This window comes from Hydra vulgaris, chromosome 15 (assembly GCF_038396675.1).
Source record: "Hydra vulgaris chromosome 15, alternate assembly HydraT2T_AEP".
Classification (NCBI taxonomy): Eukaryota; Metazoa; Cnidaria; class Hydrozoa; order Anthoathecata; family Hydridae; genus Hydra; species Hydra vulgaris.
The window spans coordinates 29,950,001-29,962,500 of NC_088934.1; the positions used below are offsets into that span (position 1 = coordinate 29,950,001).

General features: G+C 28.4%; 1 protein-coding gene across 1 annotated transcript in view; it reads left to right on the plus strand.

The window, feature by feature from the left end:
- Nucleotides 1-12,500, plus strand: part of LOC136091427 (uncharacterized) — a 139,405-nt gene that overhangs the window by 101,938 nt on the left and 24,967 nt on the right. Inside the window, exon 5 of the mRNA XM_065819005.1 lies at nt 7,458-7,617. Coding sequence (XP_065675077.1) covers nt 7,458-7,617 — 160 coding nt within the window. The remainder of the gene's footprint in view (nt 1-7,457; nt 7,618-12,500) is intronic.

Below are 12,500 nucleotides of genomic sequence, written 5' to 3' on the forward strand. Positions count from 1 at the left end.
GAAAACGTTTAACAAGACTGGAAAGGTACGCTTCCATCTTTTTTAATGCATGCGTTAATTGCGCGTTTTAAATATTTAAGAGCCGTTTTTTCTATAAATCAGGCAAATTCCTGAAACTGTGGAAGTGACCTCCTCCAAATTGCTTGATTTTTTTATATATTGATCAGAATATAGAAAAAACCTGTTGGGGAAAAAAAAGTTGCACATAGCTTTTGTAGTTAATATCAGACGTAACCCAAAAGCTCTCTCCAAAAAATATATAATAGTTGCGTGACACTGTGCGGTTGGCTAATTATCAAAGTTCAAAAGTACAAAATCAATCACTTTTGTCAATTTTTAATTGGAGTTAATTCTACCGGCGAAGTGTTGCACACAATTTTTCTTTTAGGATTTGAAATTATTAAAGGTATTGAGTCTAAAAATGCAAAGAAAGTTATGTGATACCTAAGGCCTATTAATATATTAAGGCTTGAAATTGGAAAAAATGTTTTAGTATACTTACAAAATGAACCATTACGGCAGAGGCGCCTAGTTTTGTAAAAATGTAAACATATCCAACTGTCAATACAAAAAGGTCCTAAGATAATAATAAAAAAAATTCGTGTGATTTTGTCACACGCATGATATAACATGAATTAAAAACTGAACAAAAATCTAACATCAAGATATCTATATTGCTAATTAAATAAAACATAAATCAAACATTTAAATGTTTTTCCATTCAAAAAATAGTTTTTCATTTATTAATAGAGTCATTTACACACATTATCCACCACATCACACATAATTTCTACTCTTCTGCATTAAGTTTCTCTAAGAATAATGATATGACTGTATTATAGTCTTCTTCGGATAATGAATAATCGCCACAACCACTGATTAGAAAAGGAGCATTTACTAAACGGATAATTTTATCAGTTTGGTTATTTATCTCCTCGGTAGTAACTGGCCAGCGAAAAGTATTCTTCTCTTGCCCGTTAATCATACAATTAACTCTGATCCCAGTTATAGATACCTAAAAGTATTAGCGCAACATTTAAAATAATATAATAAAGAGTTTATGATTTGCTTAATTTTGCTTACATTCAATAAAACTTGTAAAGTCTTATATAATGTCATTCTGAAATTATTTTTACATTTTATTTATATTCCTTTTATTTTAGAGCACTGTTTTGTAAAACAAAATAAAAACTTGAAACTTATATATACTTTGAATAATATTACCTCCACAATATATCCAATATTCCATTGTTTTTCATATGCAACAGCAACCCAATCATTCACTTTCCATACAAGACAAATTTCTTTTGCAAGATTGGCGATGTCTTCCTCATATTTATTATCATCTTCATTGTCTCCTGCCAGATTAAAGTCATCATTTTCGCCATAAACTTCTTTGTTATCGTTAACCTGACTATTTTCATTATTTTCTGTTGTCGGTTCTACCAGCTTACCTTTTCTTTTCAGGTTACTAAATCTATAACAATATCAATTGTACATATTTTTAAACATATGTAAACAAACACACAAAATTATAACTTTCACCTAAATTTTAATTTCATATTTGTAAAACAACTATTTAACAGTCAGAAACATAACCTAATTTGCAAAAGTTTTAATAGCAACAATGCCTACCTTGAAAATAAAGATCTTATCTGTTGGCTAGTTACATATTGATCAGGCGGAAGTTCTCTCCTCAGCTGCATGTGAACCTGCTCAGGGCTCATTTTATTACCTGATTCTTCTCCACGAATAAAGTATTTATACAACAGTTCTTTCTGCTGATTTGAAAATCTAAAAGAACTTCGAACTGGTAATGCCCAACCTTGCAATAGAAAAATGTTCATGCAATGTGGTTTGTCTTTTACGGAAGCACTGTTTGAGGATGAAGAAATTGGCATATTTAGTTGTGAAGTAATTTTCATCTTATGAACAAACGAGTTGCGAACTTTATCCAATGATGTTAATGATTTCGGAACTGTATGAAGACCGGATAGCATGTGTTCTTTTAACTCAGCATCGCTTTCAAATGATAAAGTACAATTCATTTCAGTGCAAAATCTTCATGAATATAATTGCCTGTCACTTCTTTTCTGTTATTCCTTAAGTGACTTGTTACGCTTAATTGAATTATCTGTTTTGCTATATGGCAACAACAACTTAATCGAGGGTTGAATTTTAAGATTTCCATACTCTTGTTCAATTCCCTCACCGATATTAGAATAACGCCACATCTTCATACTTTTCTCACCAAACTCAAATGAGTGATAGTTGCTAATGTTCTTAATCTTTGGTCCAGTAACTACAGTTTTATCATTGCTAATTTGAGCAACTGCTACTTTTGCATCTTTAGCGCCAAAACTATAATGCATAGCCTTGTGTATATCTTCAGCAGTCAAAAGATTATCACCAGAGTCAACGTAACTCCTTAAAATTGTCTTTACAACAGCACTCTCCCTGTCACATTGATCTTTTCCACAACAGGGTTCATTATAATCATATCTCAGCAACTTTATATCTCTCTCTTTGCATACATTGTAGATTGCTTCAGCTGAAAGATTTCCCTGATAGCAGCCGGCATTATCAGATTTGGTAAACATTTTCTTGATATGCGGTTGATCAATTCTGAACTGGTCTAAAACTGCAGTGGCTAACGAAACAACATCACCTATTCCCTGATCACACCTATACATTGAAGTAAAGTAAACACGTTTGAATAACTTTCCTGCTATTTTTATGAAGAATATATCCACATGTAAACTCATTCCTTTCTTGCCAAAATACTCTCTTTGGCCCTCTCTGTATCGAACCGGAAGAATTTTTTGACAAAAATCTTTAAGCCAGAAAGCAGTTTCATTGTTTAATTGCTTAAAAGCTTCAATTTTTGCCTTTTTCTGTTGAGAATCTCTCATCAGGTGTTTTATGTAGTTGAGAACATCCTTTACAGCAATTTCCAAATCATAAATAGAATCAGCATCGTCAGAATTTTGAATTGTTAGTTCTTTGATCATCTCAATAGCTTTGCACAAATCATAGCAATCGGCACATACCACTTCTGATATCTCTGTGTTGGATTGAAGATTTTTTTCAGATTGATCTGATAAGGCATGTTTTGAGCTATGAGAAGAAATGTTTGAGTCATTGACACTACAATTGGTTTGATAACTTGTTTTCAAATACCTTTTTCCTTTTTCAAGGGCAGCTTCGAGAGATTTAGAACTAAATCTTTGTGCCAATTTTTGTAATGTTTGAAAACCATTCATGCCTGAAGCAGTAACATCATCTAATCCAGCTAAGCTTTTTCGACTTGAAGGTTTTATTGCATGCAATACTTTCCACAAACTTGAATCAGATAATGGTATATAATTGTTTTCACTACAACTTTTTCGATAGAACATGATAGCGTGGCTATATTTTGTCGTCAGTATTGCATGCACTATCTTTTGTTCTTTACCGCTGTCGTATTTTAATTTGGTTATTCCATAAGCAACATCATGCTAAATACCGCTTGTAAATATTAAGTCTAAGAAATGTTCACACTTTGTTTGATCAAGACTAGATTGGACGAATACTTTCTTCTCTGGAAATGCCAACCCTTTATGAGATGCATGCCATTTTCTTGCTGTTTCTATACGATGTTTGGTACACTCAAATGTGTTCATTATAAACTTTTTGGTATACTTGGTATGGTCTAATAATGAGAGGATAACTAACTTTCCCATTGAATCACTTTGCTTATATACTTTCTGAGCACGAATAATTTCAATTGGGAGAGGGCTATTTATTTCATCAACATTTTTAATGTTAAGAAAATCTATAAGTATTTCTTCTTGTCCAGGAGCAACAGCTTCCGCAAATTTTTTCTTTAATAAGTTTCTAGGCGAACATACTTGAGTTTTAACTTATCTTTAGTAGTATCTTCCAGATATTCGAACTTCCTTTTTAATCTAAATTTTATTGGACTTGCATTAAGAACCTCAGTTACACTCTCACGGCTTCTTAGAGATTCGTCCAAAATCTCCTGTGAAACATTAATTTCACCGGGATCAAATTCTTCATCTGGAGTAGCAGGTGTCATATATGTTTGTTCTTGTTGTGTTTGTGTTTCTGTACATAAATTGGTGTTTTCGTTGACTCTAGACAAAGCAGTTTCTTGCTTTAAATGGGTAAAACACAGCATTGCACTAACTGAAAATAATTCATTGTATCGCTTTTACATTGATATGACGACATGTTTTGGTGACGCCCTTAAAGCGGGAGATTTTTTTCCTTTTATATTTAGATGGTGAGGATAAAAGCATGTTTTTGGAGGACTCCATGCAATACCAAACGTGTACCGGTGAAAAGCACATATTTGTTCATCCTTTTCAAGATTTCTTTTAAGTCTATTTGCAATAAGTCCATTTTCTTCCCAAATATTATTATCGTTTAATCGCATGACCTAAAAACAATTTTTTAAACAATTATTAAGTGTGTCATTTAAAGCATTGTTTATAATCTGACTCTTCACGAAAAATGTTTACAAGTTTGAAATAAATTGTTGTTATTATTAAAATACAATATTGCAAGAGTGTGATTAATTTAATGATTATTTATTAAAAGAGTGAGGAATTAATTAAAAGAGCAATTTTTTTTTGTTTAAAGAACTTTGTCTCAAAATCTTATTGCAGAGAAGTTATAAAGTATGTAATTATAAAAATTATATTACAGTCTGCGTAAATTTAAAATACATAATTACCTTTAAGTTGATGAGGTGTTTCTTAACATCAACATCTCCCAGCTGATGAATGTAGAACATTTTGTTTATAATTTTATGTTTTTTAAATGATCCACAATTTCCTTTTGAAAAGCAACAACAGTTTTCATAAAAATATTTGTTTTGTTTCATACTCAACTAAAAACAAGATCTATTTATGCAGTACCAATTTCTCAATAGCAATGATAAAATATCTACTCTATTTATGCAAATTTTAAAGATCGTTAAAATAAAGTTAAGACATTTTTATGGTAAAGTAAACAACCGCCCACTAACTTGTTTCTCCACAATCGTGATATCAGTGATTCTTCTTCCATTCGATCACCACAAGTTATTTGGTTATGACGTAAATTTAAATAATTCACTTATGATCATGTATTGTTTTTTATTATTATTTATTTCAATTGTTATGATTTCTATATCATAGTCAGAAACGCTTAAATTTTTTCTTAACATTACGTGCAATGTTTTGTGTAATGCTAAATGCTATTTTTGGATGATAGAAATTTTATTGTGAGCGAAAACCTCATCTGTGTGTCCAAAAAAATATCTCTTCGTACTTAATCATTTTTAACAATTTGTACCTTTGTTTTTAACTTAATATCTAAAGATCACACGAATTTTTTTTATTATTATGTTAGGACCTTTTTGTATTGACAGTTGGATATGTTTACATTTTTACAAAACTAAGCGCCTCTGCCGTAATGGTTCATTTTGTAAGTATACTAAAACATTTTTTTCCAATTTCAAGCCTTGATATATTAATAGGCCTTAGGTATCACAAAACTTTCTTTGCATTTTTAGACTCAATACCTTTGATAATTTCAAATCCTAAAAGAAAAATTGTGTGCAACACTTCGCCGCTAGAATTAACTCCGATTAAAAATTGACAAAACTGATTGATTTTGTACTTTTGAACTATGATAATTAGCCAACCGCACAGTGTCACGCAACTTTTTTATATTTTTTGGAGAGAGCTTTTGGGTTACGTCTGATATTAACTACAAAAGCTATGTGCAACTTTTTGCCTTGCCAAAAAAATGGGTTCAAAGGTGGCAAAAACTAAATTTCTAAAACCTTTTAAAAAAATCTCAAAAATTTAAGCCCAGATTCCGAGTGAACGAAACATTTTTGAAATTTTTTTTTTTCCCTAACAGGTTTTTTCTATATTCTGATCAATATATAAAAAATTCAAGCAATTTGGAGGAGGTCACTTCCATTGACTGCCTGATTTTTACAAAAAATGACTCTTAAACGTATAAAATATTGACCTTATTTAGTCAATATTGAAAACGTATTATCAACGTTTAATAAACGTATTTGTCATAGAAATTTAAAAATTTAATCTGAATCAACAGTCATTTTTTAGTCAAGTATCGGTCACGTACTGCTTGATTAAGTTTTGCTTTAATTTTGACTAAATATTAACTTCACCTTTACTGAATTTTGTCAGGAAGAGAAACTTATATGTTTTTCTTGCTAAAATTTTATATATAAAACAAGTTTAAAACTTATTTATTTATCCATTAAAATTTTAACATTTTAACTATTAAAATTATAATTTTTTATAGTTTTACCAAATTGGATAGTAAAAACCTAAATAATATAAACAAACAAACAAAAAATCAACCGCAAAAATAATACATAAAAGCATGCGTAAAGTAAATTAATTTAAAATTAGTAATAATAACGGTAAAGCTAAAATGAATTTAATAATAATACAAAAAATATAAAAACGCAAAAATAAAAACAATCAGCAAAACAGCACAAATAATAACAAACTTTAAGCAAATGAAAAGGGGAGAAACAAAAACTTCAAAATGAAGCAAAAACTGAAAAACGAAATGCAAACACAAACACTTCTGCAAAAGAAAGTAAAATAATATTAAAAAATAATAACAGTTTTAGTTATTTTAGCGAAACAAAAAAGCTGTAGAAAAATTAGTCAAATAAAAAAAAAGCACACAGCGATAAAAATAATTTGCAACGACAGCACAAATAATAACAAACTTTTAGGAAACAATAAGACAAAACACAAAAACTTCAAAATGAAAGCAAAAATTACAAAACGAAATATAAGAAGACAGCAAACAAAATGACTTCAAATTGATAAACTTATAAATATTTTAATAAGTGTTGCACAATGTTTATTTAATTTTCTATTTACTAAGTATGGGAAAAATAATTTTGAACTTTTATCTAAACTCATTCCTTTTAAATTTGTTTCAACTCTTTAGTTAGAACTATTTGAAAGAGTGCGCGTTCTAGTCCTAGTTTTAGATGATTACTTATAAGTTATCAATCCAAATACAACTTAGAAACAAAAATTCAATGACCATGTAGATTTTTCCAAAAAAAAATATTATATCGAGTAAGCAAATTTTCTTTTGTTGATTTGTGACAACGTCAGACCCAACAAAATCAGTAATAAATAAATCTTGTATAATCAAGGAATAATATTCTTTTAAAGATTTCTTAAATCTTATTTTTTTGTTATTAGGGAGACCTAGGAACAATAATACATGTTTGAAAATTTACAATAAAATAAAAAAATAACAATAAAATAAAATATATCTTACAAGCGTTATGTTAAAAATGAAAATTTGTTAATAACTATTTTTTCACCAGATAAATGTTAGTTTATATAAAGTTTTAACAAAAAACTATTGCAGTTTTTATACATCTTGTTTTTATTGTTTAGAAATTTTTTGAACATCAGTTTTCAAATAAGCTACAAGGATTCTCAAGAACTTGCATTTAATGTCGTTTGGGAATATTGTCTACCACCTTTTGTAATATTACAATCTGAATATAGACCATCCGAAATAACAAAATTGAATGCAAGCAACCCTACATATACAGTATGATTATATTTTGTTGTTACCAAATTTTTTAAAAGTAATCTTTTCTTCTAATTATTTAATTTGCCGTTTGTTAAAATTACATTAAAAACATCATAATAATGCAAAAACTAGCGGATACAAGAAAATTTAATTACTTTAACGGCCTCGATTGAATATTTTTAAGGAATCGCTAATGAGAAAGTTTTCAAAATAGCAAGTCGCGTTATTCATGTGTTTTTTTTAAGTTTTGAAACTTTTAATAAATAATAAAATAAATATAAAATACAATTCAGCTAACAATATTCAAATTGAATAGATTTATTTATAAAATACAAGTTAAACACAGCGGAGTACAAAATAACAATAAAGGTTATAAATCACAAAATATCGAGTTACTATCTATTATAAATAATGAAATATAAATAAGTTGGAAGACTTATTTTTTATTAAAACAATAGTTTTTATAATATTTATTAAAGAAACTCACTAATGATTATATAATTGTTTTAAATGAGAATTATTTAGCTTAAAATTATTAAATTACTTTAAAAAAATATTCAAAACATAATCTATCAAAGCCTACTTTATGTTGGTTTGACTCCGCCTTTAAATAATCAATTTAATACTTTGAGTATAAGCAAAAGTATGCAGTATATGCATACATTAGTTTATACTCAAAACATGAAATAAAAAAAAATTGACCAATATTGTTTTTGAGAATATGTTTTTTTAAGATCAGCAACTAAATATGTAGACAGCTGTGTTTATAAGGACAGGTTATGTTTAATGCTTGATTAACAACCTAAAAAAAACTTTCCTGTCGTGATTAAAACATGAAAAAAAAACTTATTCTGAATGCCTTCGTATTTTAACTGAATGTGAATTTAATATTAGAGTTTTTGTGTGTAACAATTATTCCTGTAATGTATTCTGTTTCAAATAAATTTTTTGAGTATCGAATCAACAAGCTGATGATTTGTTTTTAATTTACCATCTATAAAAATTTACAATTGTTTTAATGTTGTAAATCTTAATAATATAATTGGAAATTTCTTGATAAATTGTAAAAGATTTTTATTTTGCGATTTTACCTTTAATGAATTTAATGGTCCTATAATTGTTTGTGGGAGAAAAATTAAATATAGTATCTTTCACAATACTTATGAAAAAGATCTCAATCTTAATGCCGGTTTGACAAAAGCATTATAAATAAAGTTGAAAGTATTACATCCTGTTTATTTAGCACTTCCAATTTTTGATGAAACTGCATTTGCAGCAATTTACTCATATTTTCCTTATCTTAAAAGTACTGCATACTTTCTAATCTTATTAAACAAGTTGTTGGTTTTATCAAATTCTAAATGTCGGTATTGAACATGTAATATTTTAAGTGATGCAGTCATTCCAGGAGATAAAAAATCTGAACTTCTAAGAAAAGTGACATATCGATTTAAAGTTTGGCAATCACAAAAAATTAAATATACTAAACATACAGTTTGTTTAATTGATTAGAGGCTACCTGCTTGCTGTTTTAGGAAACAGATAATTCTACTACACTTGAAATAAATCTTGTAACATTACAGTCACGTGACATATGTACCGTTATTACTTTAAATTAGAGAATTTACGAAACACCCTTTTGTTCTACATACATTTACCAGCTAGTTATCAAATTTTCAAATGATTTTAGATAGCTAATGCTACATGTAGCGAAGTTAATATTTATGCATGTATATATATATATATATATATATATATATATATATATATATATATTTATATGTAACATATTGTTCTATATGTGAGATATTGTCGCCATTATATTTGAATGTTTTTTAATTGTAAAAGTTAAAAAGTTATTCTATTACTTATGTTATATCACTACCTAATATCACGTTTAGCTTACGCTTTACTAGTTTAAATGACTTTCATCTAATTTTGTGCTTAATACTTATACTAATAACACATGCTACTACAGTATGCACACACATATACATTAAATTGACTAATTAAATTTCATACGTAGCGAAAGGAAACTAAAACAGTCCACAACCCTCACTGTCCCAATTTATACTGCGATATATCACTACACTTCCTTGTCACTCGGCAACTAAGGCACTTTTTAAGTTATAAAGCTTCTCTAACGCGTTCACTGTTCAGTGCAGTTTTTATTAGAATGCTTTGCGTTTAACAAAAAAAGTTTATTAAAAGTAGCTTTCCAATTAATACTACTTCTTTAGACCTCTTCACTGCTAATAGTAGTTTTTAAATTTCTTAGCAGTCTATTAAGTAAACAAAATAGTTTGCAACTCTCGTCAACCCTCATATGTTGCAACAAATTACTGTTATTACTGTTACGCCTTTTTCAAGTAACCCTTTATTATTGTCTAAAAGTTGCAATGAACTCCAATGACTTCCCACTGTTCTCAGTCTCAATGTGGAGGCCTATTAAAATCATCCAGTTGTGAATTCGGGGAAGAGCGCGCTAGATTTTCTTCTGTTTCATGCTAATTTAAAAAGCGCCAATATGTCTATAAATATGTCGTATAAATACGCTTTACATTAACAGTTTAGCAATTGACCATGAAAGTATTTAGTATTTGTTATGGACAACGCATTATATTTATTTACAAATGACCTTACTAGTTATCTTTGCCTTTTTTTTTTATCTTTTAGCTTGATAATATTACCAACTTAGCTTAATTAACAGTTAACTGATTTATTTTATTTTTAGTGTGTTTACATATTAACACACTAGGTACTTGAAAGAGATGTAATAAAGCTATTTGTTTTATAAGTAGTGTTATATGAATTAAAAAGCAGAGTGAGATAAAATTATCAAAAGGTAAAAATCTGATAGAGAACAACAAATGATTAGTAACTTTGTCTACTGATTTTATTTAAATAATTTGTATTGTATAATATTTTTTAGACATGATAGCTCTTCATACACCAACGAATTTACACAGACTTGTTTACTCATAGACCATTGTTTTATCGTTTGCTAAGGATTACTAGAGCGTGTCACCCTCTCCATGAGTCCTAAAACTTATTCCTCTTACAAAATAAAAAAAAGTCTTACATTCATTTTTGATTCTTATCCAATGGCATCATCTATAATCTAGTTCTATTTTCACATCTCCTACGTCTAGACAACTGGACGGCTCCGTTGATCACTTTTTGCAATCATTTTGTCGCATAAACAATTAAAATATATTTTTTGTGGCTGGTTAGCCCCAACCTTTTTCAATGTCCACCACAACGAAAAAACGAACGGTAGGCTATCCCTCTGGATGTGGCTACGGCGCTCAATAACCTAATGGCTGCGCTGACACTCACGCACATGTTCATGTGGAAGCTTCAGAATGTGCGTTGGATCAGCAACCCATATTGAAAATATTTTTGCAAACAATTTTATAAAGTATTACTAAAAGACAACTTAATTATAGTACACAAATTTTTGAAAAGCATCGAATTCATTATTTAAAACTAACTAAACCCAAGCAAATATACATAATAGGAGACTTTAATCTGAATCTTGAAATTTTAACTTAATAACATTAATAATACTAAACGCTTTTTAAACAAACTCTCTCCATAGAACTATAAGCCGTCTTGTGTTACTCGACGAAGCGCAAGCCTTATTGAAAACATTTTAACAAACAATTTATAAAGTACAACATTTAATTCAGAATAATAAAATCTGGTGTAATTGACCACTTTAAAAATAATTTTTTTTTTAACCTAAAAGTTTTATTAATAAAAAAGAAATAACAACTATAACCAAAGACAAATAAATACAAAAACTATTAAATGTTTTGAAGCAACTTATTAAAAGATTTTCTAGGATCAAATTACGAATTGCAAAACACAAATTATGGTTTCGATCTCTTGTACGTTTAACAATTATTACTTACACACGTGTGTTAAACACTTCGTTTTCAAAATTGAAAAAATCGCATTTCCGAAAATTGAAAAGAAAACTAAGCTCAAAAAACTTACTTAGCTTATTAACTCTTTCAAATAGAAACAAAAACATTTTGAAAAGAAATCTTAAAAAACTTATAAAAATTAAAAAACATACAAACAATATAAAAGATGTTTAAAACTTTAAAAAAACAATTCAAAAATATACTTATTTAATTTATTTTTATAAAGAAGTTTAACAAATCCTTTACAAAAAATGTCAAAAAAATAGTTGCCAATTTAAAACCTGGGGAAACATGTTTTTAATAATATTTTGCAAAAAAAATGATTTTTTTAAATGAAAAATCTTAAGATAACTACCAATCAGCTTCAAAACGCCTATAATTCTCTACAATCAAGCGAAAGCTCAGCGATTGATGACAATGACAGGGATTGATGCGAGTGTCGTAAAAAGTTTTTTATAAAATTATCGAACATTCCATTCTGCACCTTTATAACATGTCTTTAAACCACGGTATATTTCCTGAACAGCTTAGTTAACAAAAGCTATTCTTGTTTTTAAAAAGAAGAGACCATTATATCTCAGATAACATAGATATCCCAGATATATAGAAAGTTAAATGCAGACGAAACTTTTACATATTTTTAATGGGCGGCTGCTAATCAGCAGGACGTAAACAAAGATGTTAATAGAACATTAGTTCGACATCCGCATCAGTGCGTTTTCTTTACGTCCTATTGATAAGCAGCCAACTATCAAAATTGCATTATTATGTATATATATAGATAAATATAGGTTTTATTAAAATCAAGCTATATAAAGATTTTGCTGTCAATTCTCTTAATAGTTCAAAGCATCCTCATAAACATAAAAGTTTAAAAAATCTTTAACGACTATGTTTTAATTATTAGCTCTACGTTAGAATTATTTTTTGTTTTTAATTACTATGTTATTATTGTAAACAAGGTGCTTT